We start from the raw sequence: 22,399 nt of genomic DNA on the forward strand, positions 1-22,399 counted from the left end.
ACAAAGCCCGATATGAAGAGACACTGCACCGCAATAAATGAGACAAGTAATAAAAAGAAACGCACAGGAGGAGGGGGGGACTATTGAATTTCAAGACAATAAGAAGGGCTGTTCACAGGACAATGGTGTTTGGAGAGCGGCTGAGCCAATCCCCTCTCCATAATGATTTATTATATCGTTTTTATATATGTTATATTGAAGCTGTAGATTACAGCCATATTCCATCACTGCAGCTAAGGAAGATGAAGAAGACGTCGTGAATAGAAAATCCTTTCACCGTCTCAATGTGAAGAGACAATACAGTATCAATAACAAACACCGTGTGCCCGCTGTACTCCGATACAGCTGTGTGTTTAGGCATTTTAAACTTCCCACAATTCTTCCAGTCATCTTCTGCAGCTTCGGGAGCAGAGTAACTCTTAGCTTTTACTGTGTTTGTGTTGCTTAAATAGTCATGATGTTGGCTTAATGAATAATTGATGAAAGTTCATGTGTTTATTAGCTAATTCTCATCATCTTCTGTAAAGATTTTACCCCTTTTTTCCTTCCTTTTTGCAATTTCAGTGCAACATTTAAGAATAATTTGTTTTAGCACACCGTACAGAACAGCCTAATTGTGATAGCTGTTTCCTTCAGTGCACACACAACCACACGCACCCACCCACGCACATACACAGAGGCCCCATAATTATTCGTAACCTGCGGTGTATCTTATTTAAGTTTTTTTTCCCCACCCGAATGTCTGTGCTGCATATTAAAAACATTACAACTTTATTTATTAAGGTCTTTTCTTCTAAACAGGTTTCCAAAGTGCTCTGCACATTTATGTAAAGGATATGTTAAATAACACCACAGTGGAGAAACTAAGAAGAGGCACCGCCTAAGACCCGAGCTCTTTCATGGCATGCATTTTTAATTTTTCTTTGCTATTTGGGCTGATTGGGACCTAAATAATGTAAAAGCAAAGAATTACCAGATTTTTTTTAACCTAATTTTTGTTTTTGAGAAAGATGAGATCCACATATGAGGACATTTGTTTCAAATTTTGATAGAACAGTGGCAGCATAATGTCCTCTTGAGTGCATATCAGGCCCTTGTAGAGAAAAATTAAGTATTTTGGTCTAGACGTCCCAAAATGTGATGTCCACATATGTGGACACCAGGTCCTAGGAGGTTAAAGACCCAGAAAAACATCTGTCTGTAAAATTGAAAAAAATCAATGATGAAGAGTATATTAAACATTCAGAGACACTATTTATACAGTTCAAATTTAAAAAATAAAAAGATAATCTGCTTTGCTGGGAGTGTGTGTGTTGGTCTCTGCCTATTGGTGCAGTTTAATTTCTGACATCACTATGTTCCAGCTGAGCCACACCCACCCACCTCAAACCAAACAGGAGACGGTCAGAAATTGAAACCTCTACCCAACTTTAAAAAAAACCCCAAACTGCTCCATCTTCAACATAAATAATGTATTGCATCATATTAGTATTTTTTTAGTTAATATTTTATTAGTAATTATCAGTTAAAGTCCCCAAATTTGTTACATTGACTTGTTATTGCTAAGACTTGCTTACTCCACATTGTATGTTTTTAAAACATAATAAATATGTGTTTTTATGTTTTAAAAGGAAAAGAAATGTTAGTATCACGGGGGACTATTTTCAGCTGTGGATTAATACACATTTGACTCAATTACAGTGTGTGTGTGTGTGTGTGTGTGTGTGTGTGTGTGTGTTTACACTAATGAAGGAACATGTTCGCTTACTGATGCTGATATTAGATTTTGAACAACAAAAGAGGTCGATCTCTGTGGTTCAAAGAGTGACATGTCAGCATTCACACACACACACACACACACACACACACACACACACACACACACACACACACGTACGTTAGTAGAATCAATTCATTGCTTATTTTTCATTTGATGTGTTGAAGAAATAATATAAAAGATTACCAACATTATTTCTAATAAATTCCTATCAAAGAGGCTTCATATATAAATATTTAGCAGTTCATATATAGAAGCTTCATTATCAGTGAGCTAATAATCAACCTCCTGACTAATATATGCTAAACTAATATATGCTAAACTATTTATGCGGGACTCTGCTTGGCTCGCACTGTCATCTAACTGCCACGTTGCTTTGAGGGAAACTTAATTATTGCCTAGACCCGATCATGATAATTAACTGATGAAATTCAGGCGGATAATTAATTCCAAAACGAAGTAAAGTTAGTACTCGCAAGTAATCTCGAGAAGGTGTATCATCGAAAAAGTGCACGCGCATGTGTGTTATAGACTTCGGCGTGTGTGTGCGTGACACATGCTATCCTGTCTTTGCCATTGCCCGCCTGCAGTGGTGAGGTTAGTTTTTAGATATCATCTCTCCTTCCTTCTCCCTGCCACTAGAATCTGAAACTGAATATAACATTTTATCATCCACAGCATAAACCTGATAAGCCCTGTCCCTGCCTCTGTGCCAGTCTCCTCACTGCCATCATTACTCACTGTGGCTCTGACATCGAGTTAGCACACAGCTCAGGGCATGCTGCACCGTTCATGATGTGCCCTCATTCCTCCCACCTATTATATCAGTGGCGTGAGGGGGGATGCAAAGCTCCCGGTGAACAAGTGCTGAATTTAGAATAAGGCTTGTCAGTGTAGCTGCTGACGATTAACTGTCATTACTTGAGAAATTGCTGCATATACTGGAAAACTGACAGGGATGGTGTGCATTCAAACAGCAGCCTTGATGTTTGCACACACACTTACACATACACATCACGTGAATATTCTGTGAGCTTTGTTGCAACCTGTGATATAAACACGCTCTTTACCTGCAGTCACATACGTCCACTGAAGACAGACAGCAGCAGCTTGTCTTTTGTCTTGCGACATCAAGCAAAGCAAAGATCTTTTGAAAATCTTTATGCCAGGAGCTGTTTAATTGGAGTAAGTCGACTGTGTCCACATCCTTAAAATTTCAAATCCGTTTCATTTTCTTCACCTTGTTAGACTGCACAGCGGTTTGACCTGGTTAATTGGTGCTGACACAAATAACCACACAGTTGCACAACGCAGCGCTGGTAAACTAGGCGAAGGACAGCAGGACCTTGGGTAAGCTACAGAGAAGATGTACTTCATGACAGTAGACTAATCATGAGCTCTGGTAAGGTCTCTGTTTAAAGCTAAAAAAAGCTCATGCTACTTTGTGCAAAAGCGAAAAGGTGGGAACTAAAACAGCCAGCAGTTTCAAGGATACATACATGCTAAATCAGGGGACTTTGTTTGCTTTACTTTTCTTTATAAGAGTTAAAAGTTAGACCCGGCAGCTGGTCACCTTGCTTAACTACTAATGTCAGTTAAATAGTACTACAGTCGAGCTTGTTAACACTAGCTAGCATTATTCTTCATAAGCTACTGGTCATTTTCATAGACTATGTAAAAGAAGTGGATGCAGGATCTGTGTCTAAAAAGTAAAGGCAGTGCAGATGTGTCCTACATTTGCATTCTTTGTAATGGCCAGCAGGAGGCAGTTCTACTGGCTCCTAAACAGTCTGAGGTTTTAGAAGTCTATGGGAAAGCTATGTTACTTTTCCCTTTGTTTATAATCTCCGTTAGCATTTTCCTAAGTAGTGTATAATCTCAATCACTAGTTTCAAGTCTTCTTTAAAACATCAGTGTTCATTTTCGTAAATTATAGTCCCATGTAGGAGAAAATAGAGCATAAAGCAAGTCGCTAGGATGCAGTGCCCTTGGATTCTCAGCTACATCCACTCCTTCTCTTTTGACATCTGGTTTAAAAAAAAAAAAAAACAACACATCAGAAGCCAAATGCTCAACTCAAGACTTCAAAAACCAATATCACAACAGTTACATCTACTTTTATAGATTCCATAGTCACATCAGTGTAGCTGTACTAAAACCCCCATTTTTATGCTTCATTTCTTTAAATAAAAAGATAAAGATTGTTAGAAAGAAACTGTATGATAAGATAAACTATGCAAGCAATGAGAAGATCATTGGCGTTATAAAGAGATTCGTTCAGAAATCAGTGAGATATCACACACTCTCTTCAGTTTGCTTCAGTTCTCTATCTCTTTCCCCCATACAGACATAAACACTCTCCCAGATATTTCTATGAATTAATCCATGGTTTTATTAAAAATTGTAGTTAAGGCTCCTTACCTGTCTGTGTATTTTACAGCTATTCATGCAAATTGACGCCCTTTATCCCAAGAGGTTCGGAACCTGGACTGACTATGCCAAAAAATACTGCAATGCCCATTACAGGTGACATTTTTCTAAATTTCTGCATATTTTATTGTTGTTCCTATTAACATGAACCGCAATGCTAGTTTACATTTTATATAACTGTATTTGTGTGTTATGTCAGCATTTTTGTTATTCAAATGCACTTTGTTTATATCGTCCAGAGTATTACCCAAGAACATGATATTAATAGTACCTAGAGCTAGGAGAGTGTTAGCTTAGCCAAGCATAAAGACAGGAAGCTAGAGTAAATAGATAGCTCCTAGCTTTCTCTTCACAGCATACACTCCACAACAATTTTAATATTGAAATTGGGAAGCATTATTGTCGTATTGATTTGCCTGTTTTAACCTAGTATTACTCCGCATGGTATCACGCACATTTCTATGCCTCGACAGCTAGGGATAGAAGCGTTAGCGACGCTGAAAGCTATATTTATGTTCAATTTAAGTAGAACTGCCACATCTTCCATACCACACAGTGAAAATGAGACACACAGGTGTTGGGTTAGCATATCTCTAACCTTTTGTAGAATTGAGGTTGTGTGGTGTATCTGAAAACATATGTACAACAGAAAAATTAAAACTTATTCAGGTACAGGGTTTTGGGTCTTGATCTCTCTGCAGCTCCTTAAAAGGATATTTCAAATTTGACGTTTACTCAGACAGGATGAGCTGATCAGGTTTTGGAGATGGGTGGTCATAAAAGTCTCTGTGACCTTTTTAACCATTTTTGTGACCTGCCAGGAAATTTCACACGCATAGCATAGTGAAGTAGTGCTATTTAAACCACGTGCACAGTGAATTTGTGATATTCAGGGCTACCATTTCTTTGGCCATTATTCAACACTATTATTCAGGAACAGAAGGGACGATTGTGAGCACGTTTTATGTTGGGTCAGAAACCAGAAACTGAATTTGTGGCACTAATCTTTAAAAAATCTTTAATTAAATTCCTTAAATCAAAGTCTTTGCTTTATTTAGTTTGGACAGGCGTAGAAATGAAGTGCAACCTGATTGATGGTGGAGGCATACAACTCATTTACGGTGGTAACTGTACATTGATGAAAATTGATTGCCACAAATCAGATGTTATTGAATCCGCACCTTTTGAACCTATCTTACTGTGCCTGCATTTAAGTCCACTATCACCAGATTGAAGTGTACTCATTCACTGTTTATCTGCAGTTCTGTGGAATTAGCACAGTTTCAGTCCTTCTCACCTACCATTTAATTGTGTCTGCTGGGATAAGCCGGCCTATACCTGAGCCTGGATTGGTGGTGCTGCTGAGTTGATGGTTTGTTGTCAAAGCCAGACTGCAACTGAAGCCAAGCGCTAAATGCCAACTGGCTGCCAGTTTACAGTGATGATTGGTTACATGTGTGAACAAACACATCAAATGCATTGTTTTGGATGTCCATCAAAGTCAGCAGCTCGGTCAGGGAATGGCTTGGCGCCATTAAATATAATGCTTTGTGTCTAAGAGCGCTTGGTGTGGCTGGGGAATGCCTCACACGTGTGCACTCTCTCACGCACACTCAGAGGAGTGCAAGGCGGTGCCATCTGAGTGCAATCTTCCCTTCTTGTTTCTTACATAAAGTTGAGGTTGCTGTGGGAAACGGCAGCAGCAGAGGTGAAAGGAAAAACAGCACTGCAGCTGGAGAGATGCTGGTTCAAATCTGCACACAAGGGGGAAACATTATTTTAGAAAGAATGAGTTAGTTTCCCATCCTACACCAATTACAGCTTTAAACAGAGAAGTGTGAAACAGCCAATTTTGGCAGTGCCTTGTTAAGTTTGTCCACACTTCCAGCCAATATGGCAGATAACCAGCCTTTGTGTGGGGGGCCAGTTCTATTCTAAAAGTCCATTTGGCTGATGAATTGTGAAAGTTGCCCGTGAGTTTTGGAATAAACCTGCTGCTGTGGCCATTAGGCAAAATAGTTTCCTGCTTTGCAAAGTGCCCTTAAGCAAAAAGGCAAAAAAGAAGATTCCCCAACTGCTCCAACAGAGCTGCTTAACAGTAAACGATGGAAGGCTGTTCTAGTGCTGGGCAGCTCCCAGGTGGGAATGTTTAAATGTTTAACTATTCCTTCAAGGCACTGCTGCAAGTAAATAAGTGTGGTTTCTTGGGAAGTGCATCTCAGTTAGAGGTGTGTGTATAAAAAAGTTAGCAGGCACAACTTCATCACTTATTTATTCTCTCACAGGTATTTTGGGCCTCGCAGGCAGTGGGACTGTCGCGGGGCGTCCAACTTGGAGGAGCTGCACCAGCGGCTGAGTCAGATCATGATCCGTCGTCTCAAAGCTGATGTGCTCAGTCAGCTGCCCCCCAAAATCCGCCAACGTATCCCCTTTGACCTGCCCAAGGAAGCTGCAAAGGTAGACGTGGGTGACGCACGTCACATGTGAAGACAAGTAATATGTATTTGTGTAGTTTCTGTAGTATATTTGGACTACAGATGAATCATGAACTGGTTGTTTGGTCAGCTGATAATAATCTGTGCATTCTATTTTGTAAGATAAAAGAAAAAAGAGTGCCTGTTAAGTTGGACAGTTTCCAGATTTTTTTAAAAGTGGAGTTATTATTTATTTTAAATGTTCTGATTTAATTGATCTATTGTGACAACTTCTCAAAATTCTCAACACCTCTGAGTCATTGGAACGCTCAGTGCAAGTCTTGACATCTCCCGTCTGACTCGTGGACCTCGTTGCTTTTGAAGGACGTTTTTTTTAGAATATAAATTTATGTCAAACATTATGTCTTTGTTTCTGTAACCACGCAGCAACACGTCGCTGGCAGCTCCATTCACGTTATCTAATTCTTTCAGCTACTGACAAAGCTAAATCAGTCCTGTTTTCAGAGCTCTGCGGTGTCAAGGTCTGCTTGTATCCTTTTGTATAAAACTCGCCCACAATCGGCAGAGCAGAAGCGAGTTTGGCGAATCCAACTCGAAGAGGGTCATGTGAGAAAACCTCTGAAAAAAGTGTGAGAGATTTCTGCTGAATAAAAACAAATATTTTCACATGTGTTTATTATAGCAAACGGAATATTTGCAAGTTTATGGTTTTACAAAACCAGCATGTAGATGAGGTCACTTTGTGCAATTTCCTGATATTTTATAGACAAACAATGAACCGATTAACTAATAATTAAGCACAGTTCCTCAGTTAATCAGTCTCCTTTGGCCTCACTGTGAGGAGCTGTGCTGCTGCACTTGGTTCAGTCACCTGGTTATTTCTTTCTCAGAGAAAAATGCCTGTTACTCCTTTAAGATTAAATAACTCTGTTAGTCTAAGCTTAGCAATGAGGTCTCTGTGTACTTGCTATTTTTCCTCCATCATATAGAAGATACCAGGGTATTTGTAGAGTAAATGTCATGTTTTGTGTGTAGGTGTTTGGATCTCTTTTAGCTTCCCCAAAGTTGTAGTTGCGGTTTCTGCCTCCCACGCTGCACTGGATCCATGTGAATGTACACGTGAATGCCAATATGGCTTTGGCCCGGCTTGTGCGCAAATTAGTGTGTCTCCTCTGCTCTATGCATAGGTCACTGAGGTCAAGGATTACCAGTAGTTAGTTTCCAACTGGAAGCACCCACAGCAGCACACACTCAGAAACATCCACTGAGAGGCTTTTGTTACATTTTCTATCATTCAGTTTGTTTTCAGAAAAGCTGGAAGGCTGTATAAAATGAAAGCATAATCACCTGATTTGAAATCCATCTAAAATCTGTATTTATTTGGAAATAACACAAAAACAACATATCAGATGTTGAAGCTTCTTCGTCTTCTTCTCTTGCCTTCTCCCTTTAGGGCTTGCCAAAGCAGATCGTCTGCCTCCATATCATCCTATCCCTGCTATTGTCCTCTGTTAACCAAACCCTCTGCATACGCCCCTTCACTGCATCCACTCTGAGGTCTTCCTCCTGCCTGGTCCAAAATGCTCATACTGAGCTGTCCCTCTGATGCACTCCAAAACCTAACATCTTCAACTCTGCCACTTCCAGCTCAGCCATTGCATTACATCACTACCAACTTCACACTTCCATTTTAGATACTCAACAAAACCTAAACCCGAGTAAATGACATCATCGTGATGTTTATCAACTTCCTCTGTTAGGCCAGGCTTTCTGCTTCAGCGTGCGTGTATGTCGGTTATTCATGCAGTGAGCACCACCTACTCCCGTCAGAGTCAGAAACTTTATATTAAGATGCACAAGAGCTGCAGAACGTTTTTGTTTTGTCAATTAATGTTCATTGTGGGCGACCGTGGCTCAGGGAAGCGTATCTGTAACCGGAAGGTCGCCGGTTCGATCCCTGGGCTCTCTGTCCTGGTCGTTGTGTCCTTGGGCAAGACACTTGACCCTACCGCCTACTGGTGTTGGCCAGAGGGGCAGATGGCGCGATATGGCAGCCTCGCTTCTGTCAGTCTGCCCCAGGGCAGCTGTGGCTACAACTGTAGCTTGCCTCCACCAGTGTATGAATGTGAGAGTGAATGAATAATGGAATTGTAAAGCGCTTTGAGGGCCTCGAAAAGCGCTGTATAAATCCAATCCATTATTATTATTATTATTATCGTGCATCATCAGTAAAATAAATATGTTACATTATTGCTCGATGTGCCCTCTGTGCTGCTGTTTATTTCTAACATCACATCAGCACATTAGAAACTTTCTAAAGCGAGACACATTTCAACATTAAATATTACTCAGTGTTTCAAGTGTGACTCTGCCCCATAACCTAACGAACGAGACTTGTTGCCAGATCAAAGTGAGATGAAGTGTTTGATTGGAAATTTTTGGCAATAAATAGCCTCAAGATCATAACGATCCGTTTTCTAATCTGACCTCTATTAGCTGCAGTTTGAGCAGCGTAGAGGAGACTTAGCAGGATGAGGATCAAACATTAAAAACATTTCTGCATGACCAACTGGATCCATACAAATTCCAGTGAAAATGTGACACACAGTTTACACTGCTTCAACTTTACGGCTGGGATTCATTTGGTTTTATCAGTACGATATGGCTCATTAGGTTCCTTGTATAAAATGTATTCCTGCAGCAGATAATATATATAGCACTTAGAGCTTACTGTAAATAAAAAAAAGTCTGTGAAAGTGTGTTGTTTCTAGATGATTTAAGTCAAAGCTCTGAACATAACCTGCTACAGACAGTTCTGTGTTCAGAATAAGTTTTGAGAAATTACTGAGAACTTGATTTGCAGCTTAACATAGCGTGCTAACCCATCAATCGTGTTCTATAGTACAGTATACGCCTTTGGTTAAAGAAGAGAGAAGCCATGTGATCCTCCTTGATGATGTCAGATACACTTTCATATGACCATCACTATTAAACACTAAATGATATATACTGAGCAGGGATAAGATTATGACCACTGACAGGTGAAATGAATAACTGATAATCTCTTCATCATGGCACCTGTTCGTGGGTGGGACATATTAGGGAGTGTTAGAAGCAGGAAAGATGGGCAACCGTAAGGATTTGGGCCAGTTTGACATGGAGCCAGACTGTGATGGGTAGATGGCTAGTTCTCAAAAACTGCAGCTTTTGTGGGGTGTTGCCAGTCTGCAGTGGTCAGTATCTATCAAAAGTGAAGGAACGGTGATGAACCAGTGGCAGCGTCATGGGGCCTAGGCTCATTGATGCATGTGGGGTGAGGACCAAAGGCTGGCCTGTGTGGTTGGATCCATCAGAAAACTGTAACGCTGGTTCTGATAGAAAAGTGTGAGAATACACAGAGCATCACAGTTTGTTGCATGTGTGGCTGCATAACCCCTTAACCCTTTGTTAAAACCAAAACCCCCAACGATGTTCATATGAGCATCAGAACCACACCATGGACCAATGGAAGGTCTGATGAATCACACTATCTTTTACATCACTTGGGTGTTCAGGTGCTTCGCTTGCCTGGTGAACACTCGGAAGCAGAATGCACGATGGGAATAAGCTACCCAAAGAAACCTTGGGTCCTGCCATTCACATGGATGTTACTTTGACACGTAGCACCCACCTAAGCCTTGTTTCAGACCACGTACACCCTTTCGTGGAAACAGTGCTCCTTGGTGGCTGAGGCCTCTTTCAGCAGGATAATGGGCCCTGTCACAGAGCAAAAGTGGTTCATGAATGGTTATAGGAACCCAACAACGAGTTTGAGGGGTGTACTTCACCTCCAAATTCTCTGATCTCAATCCAATCAAGAATCTGTGGGATTTGCTGGACAAACAAGTCCGATCCTTGAAGGTCCGACCTTGCAACTTACCGGACTTAAACGATCTGTTTGCTAACATTTTGGTGCAGATTCCACAGCTCCCCTTCAGGGGTCTATTGAAGTCCAAGCATCGATGGGGCCAGGCCAACACACTATTAAATGCTTCATAATGTAATGCCTGGTTGTGTGTGTGTGTGTGTGTATATATATATATATATATGTATATACACAATTGGCTAATATATATTGGCTATTCAGACCTGTACCACCTTCAAGGTGGAAACATTTGACACATCTTGAGATGAAAAACAGCTGAAACCGTGTATTAAACACTAACAAGAAAACATATTTTCTTCTTCAAAAAGAAATCTAATTTTTTTAACATTTGATATAAAATATCTGCATTATTTTTATTTATATATAAGCTTCAAATGTTTTGGAAGTCATTGCATTCTGTTTTTATGGGCACATATTGCAGATACAGCATCCCAACTTTTTTGGAAACAGTCTCGTATTAGCAGGAGTGGAAAATGCTGCAGGAGCTTTTTCTGTGCTAATTACTCACTGAGCCATTGCAGGAATGACACAACAATGAGTTTCTTAAAAAGTGATGATCTAGGATTTTTACCCCTATTCTCCCTAAATGTTAGGGGACAGTAATTGGGGACTAAATATGGTTGGTGGGTGTTTTTTGTTATTTTACATAGAGCCACCAATTAAGCCACATGTTGTAAAGATTCGTGTCATGTGTTGGAGTTGCTCTCTCTCATCTGCATTGGGCTGAAACAAGATGCATAATATCCTCAGAGAAAACGACCTCGGAGATCATTTTTCTTTGGTGGGAAAACAAAAGAGCACGGGTTGTTCTGCTTTGCAGTTTTTGCCTTTATTTTTGTTCGTGAGACAAATCTGCAAGTTTTTTTTGTTTTTTTTTAACACATTTCTGCTAAGAAGAATAGACAGGCGTTTCATCCTCACAGCTAAATGGACTGGTTTCAGAGATGAGAAAAGGAAGTGTGAAACGGCCAGTCACCCGAATCCACATCCATTTTGCCTCCCACAGGCAGGAAAATGTGAACAATATAAAACATAAAAGACCGAGTGGACGTTATTTTCCCTCTAAACAAACTGTCTTTTTGAAGCCTCATTTTGCTAACTGACAATATATTCTGTACTGTATCTGTATACCAGGAGCACTCACCAGTTCATTCCTCCTATCTCATTTTACTCCCTAATGATGGCTTTTATCTTCCACAGCCAGACACTTTTTATGCCCCACCTGCCCTTTACATTTTCAGCCTTGGCCTTTAGTCAGTGTTAGTCTGGTGAATATCATCGAGGGTGGAGTGCTTAGCCACTCAGGGTTTTTTTTTTTCCTCTAGCACATTATAAAGAAATGCCTGAATGTACAGTTTTAATTAGGAAAAAAGCACGGCTCCAACTGTGTTTATGCAGGTGCTTCTGAGTGAAACATCTGAGGGCGAAAAACATGAAGGAAGCGCAGCTTTGTGCTCCAGCAATACGATACTATTTATTCATTCAGCCGTCCTTGACTTTGACGAGGTTTCGAAGCCACTGAAATGCAAATTTTTTCACTAAATGGTGCAAAGCTTTCATGTAAGGAGTCCAGAAAACACAGTGCGGGAAATGCAGTCGTGAAACTTGCTTCCCGACGAAGCCTGTGCGTGCATTAATAGGGTTTCTCTCCAGTTCTCACACCTCTTCCTCCCCCCCCTTCCCCTCTTTGACCCACCTCACCATTATGTGTATGTATGTGCTTAATCAGGCGCAGCCCACCTCCACCTTCCATCGCTCTGCCATATGGTTCACAGTTTTGCATCATTTGATATGCAGCGCTTTAAGAAAGTGTTTGTTGCTGCTGAATTTTTTTACACATTCACTGCTGTCAGACATTGCAGCTTGAATTAAGACAGCGAGGTGATGAACAAGAGGCCCAAAATAAGCTCCAATCACAAAGCAATTCAAAGTTAGCAGTTTGGAGGTTGAAAAAGCCAAGGAACTTGACAACTATTTCCAAGCCGAATTTATTGCAGAAGGATTGACTCAAACTTTCCCCGTGCTACTTTTCATGCCCGATTTCTATATAATTATCTTGTCTTGTACTAGAAAGTCTTAAAAAAGAAAAACATGCTGTTCCTGAGTGGTGTTTTTATGATAAACAAGGCTAACCTACATGTCGGCAACAAATGCAGAGCTTCTCTGTGTGTCTTGTTTATGAGTGGGGAGGCAGCATATGCTGCTCTTCGCTGGCAGCCTTTCCCACTGCGATCCTCTCCCACTCTCCTCTCCCGCCTTAAATACTTCTCGCCAATCACCTTGAGAGTACGCGAGGCGTCTTTGATTTATTGTACCGGCCGGGCTGCTTCTCCATCTTCGACCCCGACTTGTCACAAGGCAGCTATAATTGGGAGATGCTCGTGACCCACCTAACACAGCAGCCCAGTCGGAGGGGGTGGCATCCTTGGGAATTCTCCATCTCTCTCGCTCTCTATCGCTGGCATTTTTTTCTTTTCTCCCTCTTTCTTTCTTTTTCTTCCAGGAAAAGTAGGACACCCAGCAGCACTATTAATTGTTTTGCCCTTTATATCTCAAAAACAGTAGAGAGAACAAGAGCGAGAAAAGGGTGGGTGAAGAAGTAAAGGACGCAGCCTCAATGTCTTTGCCCTCTTCTTGCTTTGCAGGAGGCCTCGGCTAGCTTCGCCGAGTGGGAGAGGCTGATGAAGAGCCTGGGGTCGGGGGCTGCTACGACGGACACCCCCTTCACTGAAGTCATGGGCCTGGTCACGCAGATGTACAAGCAAACAGCCATCGCCAAGGTAAAGGAAGACCAGCTGCTGTTATATCTTACATACAGGAATACCTTTGAAAGATGAAGCAGGGGATTTTTCTATTGTGTGGGGTATTCAAAGCCCCATAGGGCCGCATTGTTGTCCAAATGATCAATGAGCAACACTGTTGCTCTGGTGGCATGTTACTTCATTACCATGAACACACATACTGTAGTTTATCAATCCCACACACACCATCCATTCTCACAAATGCACCACAGTCCGAAAATAGTCCCCATCAGAGACGTTATAACCTGTTGTTTGACTAATGGATTTTAAATATTACCTCTCCAGCTGGTTTTTTTTAATTAGTTAGCATTTTTTATCCATAAAACTGTTGCACCAATCGTGGCCTTGCATACACACAGAATAAGTTATGAGTGAGATCATCCAACTGGATGACGGATATCCAGCAGTTCTTCTGCATATGTGTTGTTCTGTGGTGTTACTATGAAGAAAAGAGCTTTCTGAATATTAGCATTATAGGTATTGGCTCAGAGCAGGCCGAAAACTAATTTTCCCGCAGTGTAATATTATTCAAGCTTTTTTCAAAAGTCCTAAAAAGTTAAATTTTAATTAAAAAATAAAGTTTTTGAAAAGTATTTCATTTTTTTAGGTGTTTTAAGACTAGTAGTTAAAATCAAAGCCAATGAGATTTCATTATGCAAATCATTTTTTAAAACTTTTGCTGTTTTTAATGTTATTTGTTTGAAGTCCTTCTACACATTTATTTACAGACTAGGGATCACAAGCCTAACAGAGCAGGGGTAGACAACCGCAGGCCTCGAGTGGCAGTGTCCTGCAGGTTTTAGATGTCACCCTGGGACAACACACCTGAATCAGATGATTAGTTCATTACCAGGCCTCTGGAGAACTTCAAGACACGTTGAGGAGGTCATTTAGCCACTGAAATCAGCTGTGTTGGATCAAGGACACATCTAAAGGCTGCAGGACCTTAAGGCCTGGAGTTCCCCACCCCTGATCTAGGACATTGGTTTGTCGTCACTACCAGTAAGAAGAGTAATGCAGGCTGTACCAAGAAAACAGTGAATGTCAGATATTATATCAGCTTGTTTACGATTTATGACTGAGCCTACACCATAAGCCAATCCAACAGTTTTAGAGTCTATATTTTTTGTTGAACCAAAAGTCTATAATTTAAAGAAGAGCATCAAATACGATATTGTAATGATTATTGCACTGCTATGTGCCGACTTTTCAGGCTAGCAGATGTCAATAACTTTGTCTCTAATCTGTTTCTTATCTGGCATGATGTGTTAGCTTACTTTGCTTCTATTTAAGTTTTTTGTCCTCACCTTATCCATTAAACCATCACAGCACATGCCTGCCCCACCCTGAGCCTGGTTCTCCTGGAGGTTTCTTCCTGTTAAAAGTCTGTGAAGGTTCTCAGTCATCCAGGTCATCGTAGTCAAAGGAGATTGCAAAGAAAAGTGTCTGGACTTCTTTAAGTTGCTTGAAGACGTTTCGCCTCTCTTCCGAGAAGCTTCTTCAGTTCTAAGGTCAAAGGTGAAACTGCTGGGAAGACAACGTTGGAGAAACGTGAACATTTTATTTGTACTGCATAACCTGCAGGTTCTGACAGAAATCTGCAACTATCCTTTGAAGCACCGCTCCTCTAAAACAGCAATAAGGATCATTATTAGGTTATCTACATTATTATGTAAATAACAAAATAACTTAAAGCAAAAATTGGGAAACGTGAAGTCCGAAGTCTTTATATTAAGGGCCATCAGTCAAACAATATAGTTTGTTCTGGGTCTAAACAGAGCGCGTTGTGTATGACGTCTTCTTTTGCGCAAGTCTACACGCGCTCTAGTGTGAAGCTTTGAGCGTTCACACTAGAGCGCGTTTGCCGTCGTAGTGTGAACGAGCAGACAAAAAAATCGGATTTGATCAAAAAATCGGAATTGAGCATTAAGACCTGCAGTGTGAACGTAGCCCAAGGCATGTTGAGGAGGTCATTTAGCCATTTAAATAAGCTATGTTGGATCAAGGACACATCTAAAACCTGCAGGACACCGGCTCTTGGGGCCTGGGTTTGGACACCCCTGTGATAGGGGTTCATGTTATTGCTTCTTCTGTATTATTGTAGGGTTTTTACTGACTGTTGTTTGGTGCAGGATGAATTGAAATTGTTGATACAACAGATCTGCTACACTCAGGCCTGAGTGTAGCTTGTGAAATCAAAGTCTGTAGTTAATTCATGATTTAACAAAGGGAGGATTGCTTTTTTTTCCACCTAATAAATGCATTTATTCTGGCCATCTTTGTCTAATATTACAATTTGTTTCATAATCTAAAACATTCACGTATGAAAAATGTGGAAAAACCTAAGAAAGCAGGAAGGGGGGAAATATTTAATGCACTCAGTCTTCTGTTGGTGCAAGTCTACTTCCAGCGTTTACTGTTGTGACCACTAGCCCTGCTGTAGTGGCTACAGGCTGTACAAATGTAAACTTTTCAGCACCCCTGAAAACACAACCTTGGTTTCAATATGACCACTAAGCATTCATACATTTATTTAACACTGTGGTTCGAGTTTCAGAACATAGAAGGGAAGCACACTGAATGTGATTTGAGAAAAACAGGAAAATCTGTTTTAATCAGTATCAAGAAAATGTGGTTAAATCGATCATTCTTGTTCTTGTCTGAAAGAGCTGAAAGAGCTGACAGTTTAGGAAAAGTTTAAAGACCGCTTTGACATTTAGGAAAGAGAACATTAATACTACTAACATGTCTGTCTATTCTGTATGATGCTAGACCTGGAAATAGCATCTATTGGGAGTTCATCACTGAGGTTTCATTTTTCATTTGAACAGTAATGAACAGAGATTAACAGAAAACACTAAAATAATTTAAAGTATTTGAAATTACTATCATTTTAAATATTTTACATTGTTACTGATTTCTACTGCTAGAAAAACTAGCCTCAGCTGATGCTGAATTCTTTGAATAATCACGATACCAGTTTATAGGAAGTAGAACAAGACACTTTATTCCTATTGGCTGTCCCAAGCCCAGGTACATGGGAAGGTTTGTGTCAGAAATAATCTTGAAGGAAGAGTATGTGAAGAACAGGATTATGAGTTTGAAGTTGTTACATTACACGTGCCCCACAGGTTGGATGTCAGAAGAGAAATTGGAATTGTGGAGTAGGTCGGATGAAGTGGTAGAGAGTGGTCGCAGGTGGAGAGAGTGGTGATCGTAGTGGGCTTCAGTGGACATGGAGGTGAAGGGAACAGAGGTGAGATGTTTGGTAGATTTGGTGTTAAGGAGAGAAATGCAGAAAGCCAGATGTCGTGGATTTTGTGAGAGGGTCGAAGGTAATGTATAAGAGTGGAGGAAGGTGCACACAGGTGGACTACATCTTATGCAGAAGGTGCGGATTTAAAGAGATAGGAGACTGCAAGGTTGTGGCAGGTGGGAATATAGATGGGCATCATTAGATAATAGTCTGTAAGAAAGTATTCATAACCGCAAATCCCTATTTATATCTATCTATACTCTACTTCATAACCAGGTGGGATTTCATCTGTGATTTGGCTCTGAGCCCCTTCTTGTTTGCAGTGGTGGTGGACAGGGTGACAGTCGCTGTTTCTTGTCCTGCCTCCCTCCTCTCACCCCCAACAGGTTGTGGCAGGTGGCTGGCCCTCCCTGAGCCTGGTTCTACCAGAGATACTTCCTGTTTAGAAGGGAGTTTTTCCTTCCACTTTTGCCAACTACTTGCTCATCTGATTGTTGGGGTTTTCTCTGTATTATTGCTGGGTCTTTATCTTATAATATAAAGCGCCTTGAGGTGACTTGATGCTATATAAATGATTCATTTAATTAAATTAAACTGAATGAGATTGAATTGAAATCAATAACTGTTTCGATTGTTTTCCCTAGTGTAGAGTTGTCTACCTTCCCCTTATCTTTAAGGTGACTTTCCTCTGCCACACCTCATAAAAATAAGTTACTGTATGTGCAGCTGGTGGGTGGGGCTTCTGTCCTGACAATGGCCATGGTGGTGTATCTGTTCTCATTGACATCATACAGATAGATGTAAGAGTAGGAAAAAACTGCAAAACGGTATTTCTTGAACACAAGCTTGCTTCATAATTTGATACTTAGTATTTACCATTGTAACAATATGTGGCTATAACTGAAAATAGGAAAATACATTGTTGTTCACATTAACCTTCAAATATCTCACAAGCAACAAACCCAGAGCCATACATTATATCACCCAAATAGCTTAAAAATTAGCTCGATGATGTTGTTTTTTTATTAATTTTCCTATTTCAGGAAATGGTGAATTGATGGCACAGCATCATTCTCAGAGCGCTTGGCCAACCACTCAGTGAGATCTCATGGGAAAATCATTGCCATGGTAACAGAACCTAATGGTTGCCAGTGAAAGCACTTAGACAAAGTAGGGAGTTATAACTGAGGTATTATTTTGTTGCGTCCAGCCTGGCATGATTACACCTTATATCAAAGTTACACACCGCACTAAAATAGCATCTCTGTGATGTTGTTGCTATGGAAACTCGGTCGGCTCTCTGAAGTGACTTCTTTTTTTCTTTTTAATGAGAGCAATATGGGAAGGTGGCATTTAGTCTAAGGAAGGCCGGCGGGGGAGGGGGGTCAGAGCAACTAGTGTTGAGAATCTAACATTTCCTGTTCGTCAGTGGAAGCATTTTTACACTAATATAGCTTTCAACCTCTGTTCTGCTTCTAGCCTCTTACCAAGAGAACAGGCAGTTCCCTAGTCTCTTATATTTGTAGCTGAGCAAACAGTTCCACCAGATATAGTATCCCTCTCCAATCATCTGCCATGTTCGAGGGCTGGCATTCCTCTCAATTAGCCCAGCGCCCTCAGCCATGAGGAGTGTGGCCCCGAGGTTAACGAAGAGCGGAGATAACCACTGAACGCAATCATCGACACGCTACCCGCTCAGCCTGCCTCCAAGCTTGGATCTCTTTTGCGCTTGGTGTTGTTTGCTGATTGGATTTCTGCTCAGTTTAGCCTAACACTGGACCTCCTTTCATTACAAAGCCCCCACCCACACCGACCTGCTCTCCCACCTCAAAGCCGATACTGCCGGCCGAGTCTCATTTCCTCTGCTACTGGTTCACACTTTCTCTACTTCCGAGAAAGAGAGGGAAAAAAAAGAGAAAGCTTGCTTTATTCTTTTTTTGGATCATCGAGAGGGGTGGAACGGTATGATAGATTCACACATCTATGTCACTCTGACAAGCATCAGGGCCCCTGCCTGCCAGTCCGCCTGGCGACGAAGCTGCCAAACGCCTTTGGGGTATTTTTGTTGCTTTACCCGCCAAGCATCTGCTCCCAATTACCCAGAGAGGACAGCTCTGATGCTGGACTTTAAAGCAAGCTAACGGGCCGCTTCAGACAGCCGAGAAGTTTGTGCACTAATTAAACTCAGCGGAAGGAAGACGGCGAAGCCGAGCCGTCAGTAATGAGGACCCCCCAGATCAGAACAGGGTCGGGCAGGCCTGGCGGAGATTCATTATCAGGCGCATCGGCTAATTATCAGCAAGGCGAAGCAGAGGTTCTCCCACCAGAGCATCAGGTGTGTGATGGCTGCAGAGGTTGTCAGCTTGCAGGAGGTGCGGAGATTATAGGGTGGACTTCACACCACAGAGAAAGGGCCTGTCTCCAAAAACTGTCTAGTAAGGGCTCTGTTTGACTCAACTCAAACCTCAGAATTTCTCACTAGTTGGTGCTATTCTTGGCTGCTTTATGGCCCGGGGCTCTGAAATGAGCCGAGTGCGGATGCTCAATGACACGCTCGTACAGCTCTTGCAGAAGGTAGCGGGGAGCAGGCCACAGCCATCACAGTGTGATCGCTGGGCACCAGCGCACGGTGAAATGATAGATACAGATACCTGCAGGCTACAGTTACCTCACTGTGCCGCTTCCTTTTTAGGTTGTTAGACTCACACCGTCAATCAAGGTCAGAGGCTTTAGCAGAAAACAAACAAAAGTGCATTAAACTTGGACTGTGATGTTTTTAGGGGGGGTTAAGCATTGTTACCATTTGACTTCATAAATCAGAAGCCCGACATGAAGGAGGGAAAAAAAATGTGGTTATGCAAAAAGTAAAATGAGCAAAAACTTTTATATCCTGCATTAATTCCAGGCTTCAGCTGTCACTTTTGACAGGTAATAATTCTTAGGAGTGTTTGCAAGTCCTGAATGTGTTCACATATAAAATCTCCTAAAATATCAGCCCAGTCAAATACCTGATGATAGTTACATTATTAGGAAATAATAATGCAATAATAATAATAAAGTGCTATGGCCTCAATAAAGCTGGCGATAAAAGTTCAAACTGTCAGTTTGTAAACCCGTTAGTAGGGCTGCCACAAACGATTATTTTGATAGTCGACTAGTCACCGATTATTTTTGCGATTAGTCGACTAATCAGATGATGCACCCATTGGACATAAAACGTATTGCACCAGCATGCGTCTGCTCTTATATAACTATCATTAGCTTACAGCTTTAAGTGTTTAAGGTGCTAACTAAAAATAAAGACAAGATGATAGTTTGTTAAATTTTAATGACATTTGAAGATTGTTTCGGTGAAGTTTAATAAACTCCTTGCTATCTAAAATATAACGGGACACCAGAGTATATTCTCGAGCATCTCACACTTCTGATAATCAGTTGTCTGCTTGACGTTTATTAGCTGTGTAAAAAGTATAACTTTAATCTCAGCCAAACTCATTTACTAAGGAACAAATAAAACACTGAAAAAAGCCAAACAATAACATTTTTTAGTTATCTAAGTGACTTATATTACATGTTTAACCTGAGTAACGAAAGACCGCGGGGGGTTTGAAACTGATTTGCTGGGAGTTCAGTGTTCTCATCGGCTCTAGTGACCATTGAATCCCGGCTAGCTATCGAGCTAGTGGGTAACAGACGTCTCCGAAAACGTCAGAGCGCTTTTGAAAATATGTGATGTCTTGATAAACTGAGCAGATATTTGAGGTTTACACAGCTACATTCTTGTCTGAAAATATGTTAAAAGTTTATTTTGTGACCCAGAAAGAATAATAAGAGTAATATTAAAACTAACTAGCTGCCGCCATTGTTGGAAACTGGAATTGGCTGGGCCACGCTATGAATTCTGGGATAGGTTGGGCCACGAAGGATACACCCGACCCATCCTTCAAATCTCGGGAAATGAAGGGCGCTTTTGTCGGCCGCATTTGTCGGAGTCTTCTAATTTGGACAGGCTTCGTCGTGTCGCTGTAACGTAATTGGCCTACAAATGTGGGCACAGGAGGATGCGGTTCCTGAATTTGGACACAGCTACAATACCGGACACTGCTTCTTCTTCTTCGGGGTTTAACGGCAGCTGGCATCCTTGTACATGCAGTGCTGCCATCTTCTGTTTCAGTCCATTATTACACTCTTAAATCCTACTACTTATTCCTGCGTCTTTTGGGATCTTGCAAAGCTTCAAACGACGCATCGACTATTAAATCAGTCGTCGACAATTTTGATAGTCGACGTAATCGCGACTAGTCGACTAATCATGGCAGCCCTAACTGTTAATATTGCTGCTTCTTCATCTGACTTTGTGTAAATGACACCATTAATATCTGCACATAGTGTATGATATATATACCAGTGATAGGCCAATATCAGCTGGTGAGATCAGTTTTGGCAATATGTGACATAAAAGGTCTTTATTTTATTATTTTTTTGTAAATCCTGTTCATGTATGAAAAGGTGAGTTTTGCTTGTTTGTTATTGTCACCGAAATTAAAAAACAGAAATTCCAAAAACACACCAAGCATAAGCCAAGTTGTGAGTTATTGATTTGACTCTTGGTATCTCCGAGCTGACAAATGCGCCCCAGTCGCTCTGTGTGCACTTTCCTTTTAAAGTCTGGATCCCTGGCATTCAATAGAGAATCGATCACACGGAAAGGATGCCGCGGTGATTAATTGACTTCTTCACTGATCTCGCCGCTTCCTCTGTGTGTGGTCGACTGGTGAAGTGATGGATTCAGTAGCTCTCTTTCATCTGTGTCTATTTTTGTGTGTGTGTGTGTGTGTGTGTGTGGCCAGGCGGGAGCTGTGAAGGACTACATTAAGATGATGCTGGAGGCAGAGCAGCTGAAGTTCCTGGTGTTCGCCCACCACCTCACCATGCTGCAGGCCTGCACCGAGGCCGTCATCGAGGCCAAGGTAACCTCGGGCACTCTGCGGGCAACTGGAGCTTCTAAAATGTGTTAAAGCGGCAGTAAGCAACGGCTGTGGTGGTGCCTGTAGGATGTGTAGCAACACTGGCGAGAGGTGTGTGAATTATTTGAAATTCTAAAAGCTGCTAGCTCAGGTTCAAGTATAATTAATTTTGTAGTATGCTGCTGCTTCTCCTGGAAATCTCCATACAGAACAGTCTGTTCCATATCTCACACGCTAGCTCCAAACTCAGTGACCCACTCAGGCCTCCACTCAAACTCCCCAGCTGTACTTTAATATTCCCCAGGAAGCAGTATGCACCTCACATACTATTGGGTATATACTCAGCGCAGTCAGGAGTATATTAGCATGTAGTTTCTGACACAGCCTGTGCAGCATGCCCATATTAACATCCTACAATGTAACATATATATATATATTAGGGGTGCAACGATATTCGTATCGATATTGAACTGTTCGATACAGTGCTTTCGGTTCGGTACGCATATGTATCAAACAATACAAAACTTTTAATTTATTTTATCAACTTTCCTCCTGATGATGCTGTCTGTGTTGAGCACTCAGTGGATCTGCGCTCGACAGGGCAGCCTAGGCGGAGTAGTCGAACGCAGATTCACTGAGCGCAGGGCAAGCTAGCGAGACAGAAGTTAAGCTCTCCTTGCAACATGGCAAATTGAACCTCCCCCACCCTCATTCAGATCTGGCGTTTGGAATTATTTTGGTTTTCATGTGACGTATGACCCTGAAGGTAAGCGCGTCATGGACTAAAGTAAAACAGTATGTTGAATGT

General features: G+C 41.4%; 1 protein-coding gene across 4 annotated transcripts in view; it reads left to right on the forward strand.

The window, feature by feature from the left end:
* The window catches only part of zranb3 (zinc finger, RAN-binding domain containing 3), a 122,536-nt gene that overhangs the window by 20,530 nt on the left and 79,607 nt on the right, over positions 1-22,399 (forward strand). For all 4 annotated transcript variants that reach the window (XM_085264339.1, XM_085264336.1, XM_085264337.1 and 1 more), the window contains exons 6-9: positions 4,218-4,303; positions 6,493-6,664; positions 13,213-13,347; positions 21,475-21,594. In XM_085264339.1, the coding sequence (XP_085120465.1) occupies positions 4,218-4,303; positions 6,493-6,664; positions 13,213-13,347; positions 21,475-21,594 (513 nt within the window). The remainder of the gene's footprint in view (positions 1-4,217; positions 4,304-6,492; positions 6,665-13,212; positions 13,348-21,474; positions 21,595-22,399) is intronic.

The sequence above is a fragment of the Mchenga conophoros genome, linkage group LG23 (genome assembly GCF_057382185.1).
Source record: "Mchenga conophoros isolate Kocher_MC1m ecotype Shallow Benthic linkage group LG23, M_conophoros_male_GT1.1, whole genome shotgun sequence".
Lineage (NCBI taxonomy): Eukaryota > Metazoa > Chordata > Actinopteri > Cichliformes > Cichlidae > Mchenga > Mchenga conophoros.